This window comes from Zophobas morio, unplaced genomic scaffold (assembly GCF_036711695.1).
Source record: "Zophobas morio isolate AGI-343-1 ecotype UQ-CSIRO unplaced genomic scaffold, CSIRO_AGI_Zmor_V1 ptg000026l, whole genome shotgun sequence".
Classification (NCBI taxonomy): domain Eukaryota; kingdom Metazoa; phylum Arthropoda; class Insecta; order Coleoptera; family Tenebrionidae; genus Zophobas; species Zophobas morio.
In genome coordinates, this window is record NW_026972131.1 from 1,835,474 (window position 1) to 1,855,235 (window position 19,762).

Below are 19,762 nucleotides of genomic sequence, written 5' to 3' on the forward strand. Positions count from 1 at the left end.
CGGAGCTTAACTGCAAAATACTTATTTCTTTACAAGAAATTAAGAACACGTTTTATTATGTATATTTAGAACAAAAGGCAAAATATAAACCCCACCCACCCACCCCATATCAATTGTGATGATTTTTTTATTCTTAGAAACTTAAAACACGTTTAAAATGGTAAATTTTTGAAAGTAAATATGGAGTTTGCAATTAGGCTCCACCCCTAGTCTGGCAACGAATGAAAACTTCTTTTAAAAAAGTAACTTATAATTAACTTTAAATTTCGAAAATTGAAAAATTCAAATATAGAAAAACTGAAAACCCTAGAAATCGAAAAACCTAAAATTTTAAAAATTGAAAACTTAAAATATCGATAATTTGAAATATTGTGAAAACCGAAAGTTCAAAAAACGAAAAATTGAAAATCCAAAAAGTAAAAAGTCGAGAAAGCCAAAAATCCAGAACGTGAAAAATCCAAAAGTCGAAATACTAAAAAATCCCAAAATTGAAGAATCGAAAAACTGAGAAAACGCACAAAATTGAACGAAATTTCCGAAAATTGGGAAATCGAAAAGCCGAAAAATTGCAAACCTAAAGAATCGAAAAATTGAAAAATCGAAAAATTGAGGAACTGAAAAACTGAAAAATAGAAACCTTGGCAAGTCGAAAAAGGGAAAATCAAAAAACAGATTAATTGAGAAATCGGAAAACTGCAAATTCAGAAACGTCAAAAATTGGAAAATTGAAAAACTGGATAATTCAAAAATCGTAAAGCCGAAAAGTAAAAAAACGAAAAATCGAAACATGGAAAAATTCAAAAACTGAGACAATCGAAACATCCGAATCTCGATAAATAGAATTCTCAAAAAATTGAAAAATCGAAAAATAAAAAATTCGGAAAAAAGAAAAATTAAAATATGCAAGAACTGAAAACTCGAAAAATCGAAATATACATAAAACAGTCGAAAATTGAAAAATCTAAAGTTTAAAAAACGAAAAATGAAAATCCAAAAAATAAAAAATCTAAAAGTCGAAAAATAGAAATATTGAAAAATCCCAAAACTGAAACAAATATCCAAAATTGAGAAATTAAAAAATTAGCCAACCGAAAAATCCAAAAATCGAAGAATTGAAGAACTAAAAAATCGAAATTGCGAATTCGAGAAACGGGAAAATAAAAAAAATATATTAATTGAAAAATCGGAAAACTGAAAATTTAGCAACGTCAAAATCTGAAAAATTGGAAAATAGAAATACTGAAGAACTGGAAAATCAAAAAAACCAGAAATCGAAAAATCGAAAATTTAAAACAGTGAACAATTGAAATATCGCAAAATTGAAAAACGGAGAAATCTAAACATCAAAGAATCAAAAAAGAAAAATTCGAAAATCTAAAATTTAAAATCGAAAAACCGGGAAATCCAAAAATCGAAACATCGAGAAATTGAAAAAAATTGACGAATTTTAAAAAAGAAAAATTAAAACATCGAAAAGTTGAAAAAAAAATGAGAAATCGAAGTATAAAACTGTCGAAAATTTGAAAAAAGTTTAACGAAAAATTGAAAATCCAAAAAGTAAAAAAGGGATGGAAACCCAAAAACTGCAAACTGAAAAATTTAAAAATTGGAAAATCGATTGGCGTGAAAATATGAAAAATTGAATCAACGAAAAATTCGAAAATCGAAAGAAACAACAAAAATTAAGGAAATGAAAAAACAAAAAATTGTGATATAAAATCGAGAAAATGAAAAATAAAAAATCAGGAAAATGCAAAATAGAACTCGGGGAGTTGAAAATTTGAGGGGACGAAAAATTGGAAAAGGGAAAAATTAAAAATCGAGAATGTGAAAATGGAAAAATGAGAAATTGTAATATTGAAAAATTGGAAAATTTGGAAGTCGACAAACTGTAAAACTGAAAAATCAAAAATAAAAAAACGAAAAAGTGTATTATAAAAACTTGAAAAATGTAAAAAATGAAAATCAAACTTGAAAATTTGAAGAAAAATTGAAAAAAACCTGAAAATTTGAAAAATTGAATAAACGAAAAATTGTAAAATCGAAAGAAACAACAAAAAATAAAGGAAATGAAAAAACGAAAAATTGTGATATAAAATCGAAAAGGTGAAAATTAAAAAATTAGGAAAATGAAAAATAAAAATCGGAAACAAAAAATTGGAACAAGGAAAAATTAAAAATTGAGAAACTGAAAAATCGAAAAATGAAAAACTGTACTATTGAAAAATTGCCAAATTGAAAAACTGTTGCAAACCGAAAAATTGAAAATTTTGGAAGTCGAGAAATTGTAAAATTGAAAAATCAAAAATAAAAAACGAAAAATTACAAAATGAAAACTTGAAAAATCTTAAGAATCGAAAAAGTGAAAAATAAAAAAAAGAAATATGTATTATGAAATAGAAATATTGAAAATAAAAGAAATTAGAAAATCGGAAGACTGGAAATCCAAAAACTGCAAAGTAAAAATTTAAAAATTGAAAAGTGGACGAACTAAAAATTCAAAGCCTGAAAATTTGAAAAATTGAACAAATGAAAATCCAAAAAATAGAAAATCGAAAAGTCGAAAATAGAAATATTGAAAAATCCCAAAACTGAAACAAATATCCAAAATTGAGAAATTAAAAAATTAGCCAACCGAAAAATCCAAAAATCGAAGAATTGAAGAACTGAAAAATCGAAACTGCGAATTCGAGAAACGAGAAAATAAAAAAAATATATATTAATTGAAAAATCGGAAAACTGAAAATTTAGCAACGTCAAAATTTGAAAAATTGGAAAATAGAAATACTGAAGAACTGGAAAATCAAAAAAATCCAGAAATCGAAAAATCTAAAATTTGGAACATTGAACAATTGAAATATCGCAAAATTGAAAAATGGAGAAATCGACAAATCGAAAGTTCAGAATTTAAAAAAATTGAAAAATCGAAACATCGAAAAACCGGGAAATCCAAAAATCGAAACATCGAGAAATAGAAACAAATTGAGAAATTGAACAATCAAAACTTCCAATCATCTGAATTCCATAAATCGAGAAATGAAAAAAATTGAAAAATTTTAAAAAAGAAAAGTTAAAACATCGAAAAGTTGAAAAAAAAATTGACAAATCGAAGTATAAAACTGTCGAAAATTTGAAAAATCTAAAGTTTAACAAAAATTGAAAATCCAAAAAGTAAAAAAGGGGTGGAAACCCAAAAACTGCAAAATGAAAAATTTTAAAAATTCGAAAATCGACGAATTAGAATCGATTGGCGTGAAAATTTGAAAAATTAAATCAACGAAAAATCGAAAGAAACAACAAAAATTAAGGAAATGGAAAAAAACAAAAAATTGTGATATGAAATCGAGAAAATGAAAAATAAAAAATCAGGAAAAAGCAAAATAAAAATCGGGGAGTTGAAAAATTGAGGGGACGGAAAATTGAAAAAGGGCACAATTAAAAATCGAGAATGTGAAAAATGGAAACATGGGAAATTGTAATATTGAAAAATTGGAAAATTTGCAAGTCGACAAATTGTAAAATTGAAAAATCAAAAATAAATAACGAAAGTGTATACTAAAAACTTGAAAAATGTACAAAGTGAAAATATAACTTGAAAATTTGAAGAAAAATTGCAAAAAACCTGGAAATTTGAAAAATTGTATTTACGAAAAATTGTAAAATAGAAAGAAAGAACAAAAAATAAAGGAAATGAAAAGTGAAAATTAAAAAATTGGGAAAATGAAAAATAAAAATCGGAAACAAAAAATTGGAAAAAGGAAAAATTAAAAATTGAGAAACTGAAAAATCGAAAAATGAAAAACTGTACTATTGAAAAACTGCCAAATTGAAAAACTGATGCAAACCGAAAAATTGAAGGAACGAAAAGTTGAAAATTTTGGAAGTCGAGAAATTGTAAAATTGAAAAATCAAAAATAGATAACGAAAAATTACAAAATGAAAACTTGAAAAATCTTAAGAATCGAAAAAGTGAAAAATAAAAAAAAGAAATATGTATTATGAAATAGAAATATTGAAAATTAAAGAAATTGGAAAATCGGAAGACTGGAAATCCAAAAATTGCAAAGTAAAAATTTAAAAATTGAAAAGTGGACGAACTGAAAATTCAAAGCCTGAAAATTTGAAAAATTGAACAAACGAAAAATTGTAAAATCGTAAAGAAAAACACAGATAATAAAGGAAATGAAAAAACGGACAATTTTGATATAAATCGAGAAAATAAAAATTAAAAATTCGCCACATTGAAAAATAAAAATCGGGAACATGAAAAATAGAAAAATCGAAATAAACAACAAGAAATAAAGGAATTGAAAAAATGAAAATTTGTGACATAAAATCGAGAGAATGAAAATTAAAAAAATCGGGAAAATGAGAGATAAAAATCGAGAACTTGAAAAATTGAGGAAACGAAAAATTGAAAATGACAAAAATTAAAAAATTGAATGTGAAAAATCGAAAAATGAGAAACTATAATATCGAAAAATTGCAACTCGAAAAATTGAAAAATTTAGAAGTCAAGAAACTGTAAAATTGAAAAATCAAAAATAAAAGAACGAAAAAGTATATAATGAAAACTTGAAAAATGTCAAAAGTGAAAATCGAATATGAAAATTTGAAAAAACGAAAATTTGAAAAATCGGAAGATTAAAAATTGAAAAACTTAAAATTTGAATAAGTGAAAAATAAAAAAAAGAAATATGTATTGTAAAATCAAAATATTGAAAATTAAAGAAATTGAAAAACTGCAAGTTGAAAAATTTTAAAAGTGGAAATTCATGGAATTGAAAAATCAAAGCCTGAAAATTTGAAAAATTGAATAAATAAAAAATTGTAAATCGAAAGAAACGACAAAAAAATAAAGGAAATAAAGAAACCAAAAATTGTGATATAAAATCGAGAAACGTCGAGAAAACATAAAATTAGTCATTCGCCAGATGAATTTCTTACTGCGTTATCAGCAAAAAAATCTCTAAATCGAATCTTACAATTATCTGACAAAACTGAATAGTTTTGGCCTTTTTTACGGTACTCAAAAACATATTTTTATTTTCTCATAGAGAAATAAGGACTTTGCAGTTAAGCTCCGCCCCCGTGGCTAACGACGAATAAAAAAAATCATCACAAATGAGACAGGGCGGGTGGGCGGGGCTACATTTTGCTTTTTTTTCTTAATAGGTGTAGACTTATTTTGACAACAAGAAACTTAAAACATGTCTAAAATGGTAAATTTTTGTAGTAATCATCTTAAATCCGCCACTTTTCTTCTACATACAACCCCTTTAAATACGGCAAAAGTTGAACATCAAAATTACTACCAACGGCAACTTAACAACGTAGTTTATAAATAACTATTTTCAGCTCTAATAAAAGCGAAATTTTCGACGACATGTTTATAGCGGAATTTTACAATTTAGCTCTGGCAACACTGATTGTTTCTGGTGTTCGTTAAATACAGATAGTTATAAAAATCGAGTGTATTGAAATATTTAAAACCCGTCGACCGTCTCCACAGATATAAATATTTAAATATCACAGATTTAATACACAAAGCAAAAGTGAAATCGTTGTGGTGACCGAATTTGAATTTAAATTTCGGGCTGAAAAACAGCGGCGCGAAATCTCATTTGAATAATATGATGAATACATGTTGGGTTTACCCTTAGCTCTAGATTTTGGAAAAAAATCAAAATTTTATAATAATATTTTACAATTTAACTTTGTAAATACCGTGTGTTCAGAAATGATTGAGTCTGTTGGCAATACTGGATTTTTAGTTGAAATTGGTATGATGTTTTCTACAATTTCCAGTTGGCAGCTACTGTCAAGATTGACAGATGGCTTACGTTTTTCAATTTGTAAAATTTAAGCATAATGTAAACAAAACCAATATAAACGCAAACAAGTTCACACAAAAGTACTGCCAACAGACTCAGTCATTGCTGATCCACAAGGTAATTCCAAATAAGTCAAAACAAATTTGTAGGTTATTATTTTTGACAGCACAGTGGCGTAACAATAATCGTCTCAAGTGTTATAAAAAACACCAAATTAATAAAAATTTCTTAGAAAACTGCTTTTTCCAGTTTCTCCTCAAACTTTTTGTTTCAGTGTTTTCCTAGATATATCCTAATTATATATAAGCAAAACATTTTGATTATAATATTGTGTTTTATATTATGATATGATGAAGGAAAATAAAGTTTACTTACATTCTTCTCAGGTAAATGTTTACATAAATTTGGAAAAAAAATCGTATAAGAAATGTAAATGTTGATTCGTTTGGAAAAGTTAGACACTGTCAACGGTATTCATTTAACCTAACAAATTTTGTAAAAGGTTTATTTAACGTAAATTTCAAACATCTAGCAAATTTTGATTTTCTTTTAACTCTTTTCAAAATATATCCTTCTGAATTATGTATATAAAGAATCCTGTTGTACATCGTTTTTTAATTTAATTACTCCCAATGCTTCCATTTAATAAGTTAATAACACATTACCACAGACATTACAATTCAAAAGATTACAATCGTCTTTGATCTGAATAATCCGTTTCCGAAATATTAGCATCCAAAAACTGAAAAACACATTTTTTTTTCCATTTCTCAAGCACATCTTGCGAAAATCGTAAGGCGAAAACGTATTGATAATTTTTATTATTTTATTATAATTTTCACTCCAATTTTAATATTATTAAATAAGTAGATCATTTCATTTAGAAAATCTACATTCTCCTAGTATACAGTTAAATTAAATTTACTTAAGGCCAACTGGACTCCTAGAGGACTAGACCGCCCACCCACCCTCTCTTTTCTTAGAGGGTATGTCATTTGCCAAAATCAGTTTTATCTTAGCAGTTACTAGCCCCGCCCACCCGCCCTCTCTTTCCTTGTAGGATATCTCATCTGCCAAAATCAGTCTTATCTTAGCAAGTACTAACCCCGCCCACCCACCCACGCTCTTTTCATTCCAAAGACTAATTTTATTTCTGTTCTGTACAGGATCCACTTTCGGAGCAGATAAAATGAATCACTAAAATGGAGGCGGGGTGGGTGGGTGGGTTTAATTATATGTTCTTCTGTAGAACGGGAATGCGGCTGTTAAAAAAGAAAAAAAATGGCTAACCATAATTTTTTGTTATACTATTTACTTTAAATTGATTTCTTAATTTAGAAGAAAAATGAAAGAACGGGTGGGTGGGCGGGGCTAAGTTTAACTTTTTCCTGGAGAGACTTTTATAAGCAAGCAATAGCTCCTCCCATCCGCCTCTTCATTCTAGTGCCAACTTTTATTTTGTTCAGTTTTATCTTAGCAAATACTAGCCCCGCCCGCCCACCGTCTATTTTCTTGTAAAATATGTGATTTGCCAAAATTCGCCTTATCTTAGCAGGTACTAGCCCCGCCCACCCACCCTCTATTTTCTTAGAAGGTGTCATTTGCCAAAATCAGTCTTATTCTAGCATGTACTAGCTACGCTTACCCGCGCCGTTCTCATTCTAACGATCTTATTCCTGTTCACTATAAGATCCACATTTAATTCGGATCAGATAAAATGAATCATTGAAATGGAGGCGGGGTGGGTGGGCGTGGTTAATTATATGTTCATCTGTATCAATTTTGAGAAGTTTGTCGCGTTTTTTCGTTTCGTTTATAAGGACTGTATTAATTTTGACCTCATTATAAGTATGGCGTAATGTTGCCAGATGCATCGAATAAAAAAATCGGTGAAAATACAAAATGTTGCACATAATTCTAACCTCAAATTCACCTATTAATATTTTAAGTATTCTATTGATGAAAGAAAGCTATATATCTTAAGAAAAAAAGCCAAAGTTTAAGCCCCACCCACTCGCCCCTATCTCAAATGTGGTGTATCTTTATTCGTTGTCAGATCGAACATGTTTTAAGTATTTTGTTATGAAAAGTCATGCCTCAAACATATGGACTTTGCAGTTAAGCTCCGCCCCCCGATCTCACATCGAATAAAAAATTTATCACGATTGAGATCGGGGCGGGTGGGTGGGGCTTCATTTTTGACCCTTTTTTCTTAACATGTGCAGTTTCCTATAAACAACGCGTTACTTAAAACATGTTCCACATGGAATTTTCTTGTAGAGTCAATAATTAATTTTATTCGTTGTCAGATCGAGGCGCGGAGCATAATTACAAAATTCATATTTCTTATCAAAAATTTACCATTTTAAACAAGTTTTATGATTTTTGTTGTGACAAGAAGGCTACGTATATTAAAAAAATGTAAATTATAATGAATATATTTATATGAATTTGAAAAAAAAAATCAGTCAAGAAAATCGTTAAACATAGGCAACCATGTGCACGTTTAGTTTTTTTTTTTTTCTAACACGCGTAGCTAATTCTTGTGGTTTTTCCAAGCGGAAGTAACTGAATTATCGACCGACGCTAACCCGTGGTGTAAATTTGTTTTATTGTTTCTAAATTTACAGTTCATGTTAGGATTCTAATCGTTGCTAATAGTTCATTTACGGCAGCTAAAATTAACCTAACGTTGTCCCACTCTGATCTACTTTTATCCGATGACGTCAAATCCAACCGACCTAAACCAATGACAGAATACCGCTAATACCGGCAACACCACCAAAAAATGACTTACATAGTTCAGTGACATTTGTGTGTCAGTCGGTATATGTTTTATAACCTACGTTTATAACATGATATTATAATTAACTGACATCCAACAAAAGAGTTAATTTCAGTTCATCAATTAAACATTTCGATGATACTTTTCCAAGTTTTACATTATACCCTTATTCACTGTTTTAATACTTCAACGTAATATTGCAACTGGAAAATGGCTTCATCCCAAGATGCTTGGTATTTGTCATTATTAGGTTTAGCAGAACATTTTAGGACTTCAAGCCCGCCAATGATAAAACTGTGCATTCAGTGTTTACAAGCGGTGTTCAATTTCAAACCACCACCTCGTGTTGAAGCTAGAACACACTTGCAGCTAGGCAATATTCTTCTAACACATACAAAAAACACAGACCTAGCGAAGAACCATCTTGAACAAGCAGTATGTGGACTAAGTACATATAAACACGAATACGTTGCTAATTTATTAAAATTGTAGTGGCTTCTATCACAAATGATCAACACTTTTGATGATGTTAAATTTGAAGCAGCTAGCGTGTTGGCTGAACTGTATGAACAACAACAACAAATTTCATTGTCAAAACCGATTCTAAGGAAAGCAATTGAATTATCTCAACATAATGTCTATTGGCATTGTAGATTAATCTTCCAGCTTGCGGTAAGTATCAAGTTTTGATGGACATTCTTCATTAATTAGTATCTTATTTGTAGCAAATACATGCAACTGAAAAAGATTACCAATTGGCAAGTAGTTTACTTGGGGTTGGTGTGGACTATGCTCACATTTCTAATGCATCATATACACGAGTTTTGTTTTTGCTAAGCAAAGGAATGGTGGGTAAACAATTTCTGATGTGAAAGACACTCAATGTAGATATTTTAGCTCTTGTTAATTGACAAAAAACTTCAAGAAGTCCAGCCTGTGTTGAACCAAGCAGGACATTTGATTGAAACTTGGGGTGCTACACCATATCAGAAGGAGTATTTACGTGTATATTTTCTAGTATTGCAGGTATGCCATTGTTTAATGGCTGGCCAAGTAAAAAGTGTCAAACCATGTTTGAAACAATTGCAACAAAGTATACAAACAATAATGGCAACAGATGATGGTATTTATTGAATCAGAGGAAAGTAAATTGTCAATATGTATTTTTTTTTTTTAGTATTCACAGGTCCAAGTGTGGGAGACATGTTTTTATGGATGCCTAAAGAACATCTCTATGTTTTGGTATACCTAGTAACAGTGATGCATAGCATGCAGGCAGGTTATATGGAAAAAGCGCAGAAATACACTGATAAGGCATTAATGCAGATTGAAAAATTAAAAAGTGTGTATTTACACAATTTATAACTAATTATTTCATATAAAGTTTTTAAGTTGTAGACAACAAACCAATTCTCTCTGTATTTCAACTAATGTTACTTGAACATATAATAATGTGCAGACTTGTTATGGGCAATAAAACACAGGCGCTTCAAGAAATCTCATCTGCAGTGGGTTTATGTCGCCAAAATCCAAGACTTCTAGAAACACATGGTCCCCAACTACATACTCTTCTTGGGTTATACTCAATGAGTATGAACTGCATGGAAGCAGCAGAAGCTCAGTTCATGGCTGCTTTAAATGTGGGTAAATTACTACAAAGTATCAATACAGGTTTTAATTCGCCAAAACTTGTAGACCTCGCGGGAGAGAGAGCTATGGACTTTTGCTAATTTAAATCTGGCCATTGTTTATTTGCGCGGTAAAAGAGAGGCTGATTTTAATGCCCTCCATGAGAGAATTAATCCAGAATCCCTGCCGTCCCATTCACACAGTTTACGTGCCGCTGCCTACTATGTTCAGGGTTTGCAGGCGTTCTTTCAAGGAAGATACAATGAAGCAAAGTTGTAATTAATTACCGCAAAATTCACACATTTATCATTTTCTTTGTAGACGCTACTTAAGAGAAACTCTAAAAATGGCAAACGCGGAGGATTTGAACCGTTTGACTTCATGTTCTTTGGTACTTTTAGGTCATATATTTTTGTCATTGGGTAATAGTAGAGAGAGTATGAATATGGTAACCCCAGCAATGCAATTAGCTAGTAAAATACCAGACGTTCATGTGCAGTTGTGGGCTTCTGCAATTCTTAAAGGTTTATATTATTTTATTGTATAATCAGTTTTTTCAAAACAATTTTTCAGATTTGTACAGGATGTGTAGTGACCCACAAAGTGAAAATGAAGCATATCAGCGACATGTTAATTTTTCACAAATGTTACTGAATGATCATTTTCAAGCATCACAAATGTCAGAACATAATTTGATTATGTGGACTCAGGGAAATTTTCCGACTCTTACAAATTCTCCAAGTACTTCTGGAGTGTTAATGTAATACATGCATGTGCTGTATTTTTATTTTAATAAAGTGGTAATGACGGAAGGTCGAGGTTATTTTTTTCCAAAATCGATATTTTCTTATACAATTTTCCATTTTAAACATGCTCTAAGTTTCATGTTGTGAAAAGAAGTCTACACATTGTAAAACAAAAAGGCAAAATGTAAGCCCGCCCACCCACCCTGTCTCAATTGTGATGATTTTTTTTATTCGCCGTGAATCAAGAGGGCGGAGCTTAACTGCAAAATACTTATATTTTTACAAGAAATTAAAAATATGCTTTTGAGTTTCGTGTTGTTCCAAGAATACTACGTGTATTAAGAAAAAAATAAAACCAAAGATTAGCCCCGCCTCGGTTTCAATTCTGAATTGTGATGAATTTTTCATTCGTTGTCAGATCGAGGGGCGGGACTTAATTGCAAGATCCATATTTGTCTACAAGAATTTACCATTCTAAACATGTTAAGTTTTTTGTTCTGAAAAGATGACTGGCCATTTTTTTTAAATTGAAAGAATTTCAGGAGACCCAAGTGTTTTATTTTTGAAATAATTTTTAAGAATCTCGGAGGCTTCAGGTGCTTCTAATTTTAGAAGACTTTACAAGAATCTCGGGGATGCCCGGTGTTTAATTTTTTAAAAGATTTTCAATAATCTCCGGGTTGTGGGTCTTTAATATATTTTTGGAAAAAAATGGAAAGTATCTCAGAGATCCTTGGTGTTGTGATAACCCAAGCTTCCCGCCTCAAAATTTGACCTTGAAACAGTTTGAAAGGCCCGCGAAAAATTCAAAAATTCAAAGTTTGGCCTTGGCTGTGATCGTCTAACAAATGAGAACCTACGTTGTGTGTTTTTTTTTTTTTTTTTGTTTTTGAAAAATGGCGGGAAGACGTTCTTTCATACAAGTGCATACACTGTCGAGAGCGCAAGAAATAATAGACAAAATTAGGAGCCTTCCTAAGGAGGAAAAAGAAACGAAGAACGACAGACGCTCGATTTGCCCTTCTGGCGAGTCCGCAGGGCCAAGGTGTCATCGGTCTTCATTCCCCAAAACCCCCTGGGGTTTTATTCACCGACATATTACATGTCAAACACCTTAAGATATGTGAAAGAAAAACACTCGCGAATTGACAGACATACACATATGAAAACCGAACAAACACAAGACCTACACATATGTAAATTGGATGGCAGAAACCGAATCATTATGAGAGTGTGGCGATCGAACAAAATATAGAACAAAATATATCAATTTCATTTACGAGCACAGCAAAATACCCAGAGGGGGCGTTGTAGCGCAAGTAGAGGTTGGGACTCCTGATCGTCACTGTTCTCCCCCACGACGGTGATTCTATCTACACCAACGCCTGCTCACACGCATCTCTCCATTACGAACGTGCCCTGCGAAACGAGGCGGTTACGATCGCAGATCCGTAGTGGGGTCCCGGCTATCACGAAACCGGCAGCGTTAAAAACCCGCGATCGCCCCCTGAAGCTATACAAAACCCGCGGACTTGTGCAGGTGACGCGATTAATCCCGTCAGTTTGAGAAGGAGTCGCGCGCCCCACGTACACTACGAGTTATGTGTTATTTACCTTCAATTTCATTTAAATGTTCAATTTCTATGACTCTAATATTAAATGACAACCGAACAAGTGTTAAAGTTTCAACAAAGAGCAATACACAACATTTAAATTCGCCACACACTCTTACGAAAATTCAACAACAAATAATTCTTAATTGAGATTAAATTTGGACATCAGATAATTTACATGATAGAAACATTTATCAACACAACATTTACAAGATCAAAACTTAGCAAAGATTTATAAAAACAAAGATCTGGTGTGAAATAAGCTTGTACAAATTAAATATCATGTTAGGTCAGAACTGCAGAGCATGGAAATTTACGTTCAATTCAAATTATACAGCAAAGAAAATTACTGAAGCTAAAATTATGAGACAAAGACAAATTGCATGAGGTGAAAGATTGTAAAGTTAACAGATTTACATGTGATTAATACTAATTCGTGTCCAGTCAAGTTATTGGTTAAAATTCAAACGTGAAATTATTTAGCTGCATTGTGGGCCATTATTACACATACATTTCCCCAAACAAAACACATAAACAAACATGGCAGACAAGCTGCAGTTGCAAAATGGCGTTGGACGAATTCGTCATTCCAAATAATAGGCGTCGAAAATATGCGATGCAAAAATACGATGAATCCTGTGGCGTTGTTATAAACGATGGGCTAAATAAAAGGAATAAAAGGCACGTCCCCCCATGACCCACAATGTTTGTTAATTTGTGCAATAGGTTCAGTTAAAACATGTGCTCGGTTAAAAGAAAGAAAATGGACGCTTCAAAATGGCTGCTGCCTGAACAAAGAACGGTGAAAATAACAACTCGTTTGCCGCCATCCAAAATACAGATTTCACAAATATAGCTAAATAAAGCATGGCCCGAAATAAAAATCACTTCCTGTAAAGCCCTACTGCGATGGATTTTAAATGAAAGATAAAAAAACGAGATTAGTGGAAAAACAAGCGCACGCGTCGCTACGTCACGAGGTCAGAAGTATCGTCGGGACTTGAAACTCGCCGCCAAACAGGATCCAGTCCAAAACGTGTTCAAAACATACCTCTCCAAAGGTGCGAAGATTTCGACACGGCTTACCGCCAACAGGAACACAAAACCTCGTCGTAAGAACGATGGGAAATCAGGAACACCCAATGGCTCAACGGGGACTGCTAGATTTTCCAATGGAACAGATCAACACTGGAAAAACAAAACACAACAGCAAAAGGCACAGAATAATTCACAATTAAAAATACAACCTGTTGCTCGAAGCGCTCGAAAAGAAGTCGACCGTTTGTTCGAAGCGATCAGAAGGAAGTGACCGTTTTTCAAGACAATACCACCCTCGCTTTGCGCATCTCTGTTTCTTTGGGGTGGTTGGTTGCCAACCTCTTCTTCTTGTCAACCGTTTCTTGTGCGCGCGAAATTCATTTGAAATTTAAAAATTCGAATTGGATCCTTACAGTGTTGTATTTTAAAATAATTTTTGAGAATCTCGGTGGCTTGTGGGGTCCTATTTCCAAAGGATTGGTGTTCTATTAAAAAATAATCGAAAGAATCTCGGGAGCTGCTGGTGTTCTATTTATAGAAGAAGAAAGAATGGCAGGTGCCACTGTTTTTTATATTTGAACGAATTTTGAAGATTCTCGGGGACCCCTGGTGATTCTATTTTTAGAAGAATTTGAAACAATTTCGGAGTCTGATGGTGTTCTATTTATAGAAGAATTTAAAATTTTCAAGAATCTCGGTGGTCCTGATTTATTTTTGGTGTAATTTTAAAACATTTCGGGGGTCCCTGGTGGTTCTATTTTCAGAAGAATTTGAAAGAATCTCAAAGGCTCCTGATGGTTCTATTTTGAGAAGAATTTTTAAGAATATTCGGGGTTCCTGATGTTTTATTTTTGAGAAGTTTAAAAAAATCCCTGGGGCCTCTGTGTTCTACTTTTAGAAGAATTTGAAACAGTCTCGAAAGCTCCTCGTAGTTCTATTTTTAGAAGAATTTTCGAGAATCTCGTGGGTCCCTGGTACTTTATTTTTGCGATAGTTTTAAAGAATCTCGGGGGTTCCTGATTTATTTTTGTGATAATTTTAAAAAATCTCTGGGGTCCCTGACGGTTCTATTTTTAGAAGAATTTGAAAGAATCTCGAAGGCTCCTGGTGGTTCTGTTTTTAGAAGAAGAATTTTCAAGAAGCTGGGCCCATGGTATTTTATTTTTTATAGTTTTAAGGAATATCGGGGACTCCTGGTTGTTCTATTTTTACAAGAATTATCAAAAATGTTTGGGGGTTCCTGATGTTTTATTTTTACACAGTTTTAGAGAATCTTGGGGGTTCCTTGTATTTTATTTTTAGAAGTAATTTAAAGAATCTCGGGGGTTCCTGGTGGATCTTCTATTTTTAGAAGAATTTTCAAGAATCTTAGGGGTTCCTGATGTTATCGTTTTAAAGAATCTCCGGGGCCCCTAATGTTCCATTAAAAAATAATAATAATAACAAATTTCGGTGCTCCTGGGTTGTTTTATTTTTAGAAAAATTTGAAATTATTTCGGGGGCTCCTGGTATTCTATTTATAGAAGAATTTCCAAGAATTAGCGCTTTCTGGTGTTTTATTCTTGACATAGTTTTAAAGAATCTCTAGGCTCCCTGGTGTTCTATTTTAAGAAAAATTTTAAAGAATCTTGGGGACTCCTGGTGTTCCATTTTTATAATTTTAAGAAATTTCGGTGGCCCCTGGTGTTTCTATTTTTAGAAGAATTTGAAAGAATCACGAGGGCTTCTGGTGACACTATTTTTAGAAGAAGAATTTTCAAGAATCTCGGATGTGCCTGATATTTTATTTATAGAAAAATTTGAAAGAATAACAGAGGCTGATGGTTCTACTTTTAGAAGAATTCGCAAGAATATGGGAGTTCCTGGTGTTTCATTTTTGAAGTAATTTTAGGGAATCTCGGGAGCTCGTTGTGTTTTATTTTTAAAGAATTTGACAGAATCTCGCGCCTCCTGGGACTTCTATTTTCAGAGGAAATTTAAAGAATTTCTGGTGTTCTCTTTATATTAGAATCTGAAAGAATCTTAGGGGCCCCTGATGGTTCTGTTTTGAGAAGAATTTCCAGGAATCTCGGGGATTCCTGGTGTTTTATTTTTTATATAGTTTTAAAGAATCTCAGGAGCAGCTAAAGTTTATTTTTAGAAGTAATTTTTAAGAATCTCAGGGGTGCCCGGTGTTTTATTTTTTAAAAGAATTTTCAATAATCTCCGGGTTGTGGGTCTTTAATATGTCCTTGGTGTTGGATTTTAAAATAATTTTTGAGAATCTCGGTGGCTTGTGGTGTCCCATTTCCAAAGGATTTGAAAGAATCCCCCTGGTGTTCTATTAACAAATAATCGAAAGAATCTCGGGAGCTCCTGGTGTTCTATTTATAAAAGAAGAAAGAATGGCAGATGCCACTGTTTTTATATTTGAACGAATTTTGAAGATTCTCGGGGACCCCTGATGGTTCTCTTTTTAGAACAATTTGCAAGAATATCGGAGTTTTTGCTGTTTTAGAAGAATTTTGAAGAATTTTGGCGGCCCATGGTATTTTACTTTTTTGATATAGCTTTAAAATCCGGTGTTCTGTTTTTAGTAAAAACTTAAAGAATCTCGGGGACCCCTGGTGATTCTATTTTTAGAAGAATTTGAAACAATTTCGGAGTTTGATGGTGTTCTATTTATAGAAGAATTTTAAATTTTCAAGAATCTCGGTGGTCCCTGATTTATTTTTGGTGTAATTTTAAAACATTTTGGGGGTTCCTGGTGGTTCCATTTTCAGAAGAATTTGAAAGAATCTCAAAGGCTCCTGATGGTTCTATTTTGAGAAGAATTTTTAAGAATATTCGGGGTTCCTGATGTTTTATTTTTGAGAAGTTTAAAAGAATCCGTGGGGCCTCTGTGTTCTACTTTTAGAAGAATTTGAAACAGTCTCGAAAGCTCCTCGTAGTTCTATTTTTAGAAGAATTTTCGAGAATCTCGTGGGTCCCTGGTACTTTATTTTTGCGATAGTTTTAAAGAATCTCGGGGGTTCCTGATTTATTTTTGTGATAATTTTAAAAAATCTCTGGGATCCCTGACGGTTCTATTTTTAGAAGAATTTGAAAGAATCTCGAAGGCTCCTGGTGGTTCTGTTTTTAGAAGAAGAATTTTCAAGAATCTGGGCCCATGGTATTTTATTTTTTATAGTTTTAAGGAATATCGGGGACTCCTGGTTGTTCTATTTTTACAAGAATTATCAAAAATGTTTGGGGGTTCCTGATGTTTTATTTTTACATAGTTTTAGAGAATCTTGGGGGTTCCTTGTATTTTATTTTTAGAAGTAATTTAAAGAATCTCGGGGGTTCCTGGTGGATCTTCTATTTTTAGAAGAATTTTCAAGAATCTTAAGGGTTCCTGATGTTATCGTTTTAAAGAATCTCCGGGGCCTCTAATGTTCTATTAAAAAAATAATAATAATAACAAATTTCGGTGGTCCCCGGTTGTTTTATTTTTAGAAGAATTTGGAATTATTTCGGGGGCTCCTGGTATTCTATTTATAGAAGAATTTCCAGGAATCAGAGGTTTCTGGTGTTTTGTTCTTAATATAGTTTTAAAGAATCTCTAGGGTCCCTGGTGTTCTATTTTAAGAAAAATTTTAAAGAAATGCGGGGGCTACAAGTGTTTCTATTTTTAGAAAAAATTTAAAAAATCTTGGGGGTTCCTGGTGTTCCATTTATAGAATTTTAAGAAATTTCGGTGGCTCCTGATGTTTCTATTTTTAGAAGAATTTGAAAGAATCACGAGGGCTTCTGGTGTTCTCTTTATATTAGAATCTGAAAGAATCTCAGGGGCCCCTGATGGTTCTGTTTTGAGAAGAATTTCCAGGAATCTCGGGGATTCCTGGTGTTTTATGTATTTTTGATACAATTTTAAAGAATCTCAGGAGCAGCTAAAATTTATTTTTAGAAATAATTTAAAGAATCTCGGGAACCCCTGCTGCTCCTATTTTTAGAAGAATTTGAAAGACTCGGAGGTTTGGTAGTTCCATTTTTCGAAGAATTTGAAAGAATCTCTGGGGCTCCTGGTGGTTTTATTTCTAGAAGAAATGGTTTTCAAGAATATGCCCATGGTGTTTTATTTTTGATATAGTTTTAAAGAATCTCGAGGACCTCTGATGTATTTTAAGAAAATATTTAATGACTCTCGGGGGTTCCTGGTATTTTATTTTTGATATTGTTTTAAAGAATCTCAGGAGCCCCTGGTGTTTTATTTTTAGAAGTAATTTAAAGAATCTCGGGAACCTCTGCTGCTTCTATTTTTAGAAGATTTTTCAAGAATCTCGGGGGTTCCTGGTGGATCTATTTTTAGAAGAATTTTCAAGAATCTTAGGGGTTCTTGGTCTAGTTTTAAAGAATCTTAGGAGTCCCTGATGGTCTATTCAACAAAAATAATAATAACAAATTTCGGTAGCCCCGGGTAGTTTCAGGTGTTTTATTCTTGATACAGTTTTAAAGAATCTCGGGTGTCGCTGGTGTTCAATTTTAAGAAAAATTTGAAAGAATATCGGGAGCTTCAGGTGTTTTATTTATAGAATTTTAAAAAATTTCTCTGTGGCCTCGGGTGCTTCTATTTTTAGAAGAATTTGAAAGAAATATAAATCTAAATAGTAACGAAGTTTTCATTCGTTACTAGGGAAGAGCCTAATTGCAAAATCCGTATTTCGGAGGCGGGGTAGGTGGGTGGGTTTAATTATATGTTCTTCTATAGAATGGGAATGCGGCTGTTAAAAAAGAAAAAAAAATAGCTAACCATAATTTTTTATTGTACCTACTATTTACTTTAAATTTATTTCTTATTTTAGAAGAAAGATGAAAGAACGGGTGGGTGGGCGGGGCTAAGTTTAAACTTTCTCCTGGAGTGACTTTTATAAGCAAGCAATAGCTCCTCTTCATGCTAGTGCCAACTTTTAATTTGTTCAGTTTTATCTTAGCAAATGCTAGCCCCACCCGCCCACCCTCTATTTCCTTATAAAATATGTGATTTGCCAAAATTCGTCTTATCTTAGCAGGTACTAGCCCCGCCCACCCACCCTCTATTTTCTTAGAAGGTGTCATTTGCTAAAATCAGTGTTATTCTAGCATGTACTAGCTCCGCTTACCCGCGCTGTTCTCATTCTAACGATCTTATTTCTGTTCACTATAAGATCCACATTTAATTCAGATCAGATAAAATGAATCATTGAAATGGTGGCGGGGTGGGGGGCGCGGTTAATTATATGCTCATCTGTATCAATTTTAGGACCCCTGCTGTTTTCAGTTTTCATAAATGACGTGGGTGTGGATATCAATAGCAAGATATTTTTAGAAGAATTTTCAAGAATCTTGGGGGTTCTTGGTGTAGTTTTAAAGAATCTCCGGAGTCCCTGATCGTCTATTCAACAAAAATAATAATAACAAATTTCGGTGGCCCCGGGTAGTTTCTGGTGTTTTATTGTTGATACAGTTTTAAAGAATCTCGGGTGTCGCTGGTGTTCAATTTTAAGAAAAATTTGAAAGAATATCGGGAGCTTCAAGTGTTTTATTTATAGAATTTTAAAAAATTTCTCTGTGGCCTCGGGTGCTTCTATTTTTAGAAGAATTTGAAAGAAATATATATCTAAATAGTAACGAAGTTCTCATTCGTTACCAGACCTAGGGGCGTAGCCTAATTGCAAAATCCGTTGGTTCACGGCGAATGGAAAAAAATCAGCACAATGGACATTTTGCCTCTTTGTTTTAATATGTGTAGACTTCTTTTCACAACATGAAACTTAAAACATGTTTAAAAATGGAAAATTTGAATAAGGAAATATTGATTTTGCAATTAGGCTCCGCCCCATATTTCCTTGCAAAAAAGTACCATTTTAAACAAGTTTTAAGTTTCTTGTTGTGAAAAGATGGCTATGTATATTAAGAAAAAAGAGGCAAAATATAAACTGTAATGCATTACTTTTTAAAAGTAATTGTTCTAATCACTGGGTTTGTGTTACAGTTTTTACATCATTAGAAATTACAATGTATTACGGAGCGTAATATTTTAAATTAACTACACAACCATAAATAAAATAAAAAGTCATGAGATATATTAGTCTATTTCACGTTGGTCTATTTGGTGCT

General features: G+C 32.4%; 1 protein-coding gene across 2 annotated transcripts; it reads left to right on the forward strand.

Annotated features, from left to right (window-relative positions):
* The first annotated feature begins 8,532 nt into the window (after positions 1-8,532).
* Positions 8,533-11,084, forward strand: LOC135136489 (MAU2 chromatid cohesion factor homolog). Of its 2 annotated transcripts, none has more exons than XM_064065785.1 (9): positions 8,533-9,054; positions 9,112-9,291; positions 9,345-9,467; positions 9,517-9,742; positions 9,797-9,961; positions 10,018-10,259; positions 10,315-10,520; positions 10,570-10,772; positions 10,822-11,084. In XM_064065785.1, exons 1-9 carry the CDS (start codon positions 8,830-8,832, stop codon positions 11,010-11,012), a joined length of 1,761 nt encoding a protein of 586 aa, XP_063921855.1. In that variant the 5' UTR covers positions 8,533-8,829; the 3' UTR covers positions 11,013-11,084. The 2 variants fall into 2 exon arrangements, with proteins under 2 accessions (XP_063921855.1, XP_063921854.1); XM_064065784.1 differs by having other exon boundaries at positions 8,535-9,054; positions 10,012-10,259.
* Positions 11,085-19,762: the final 8,678 nt, after the last annotated feature.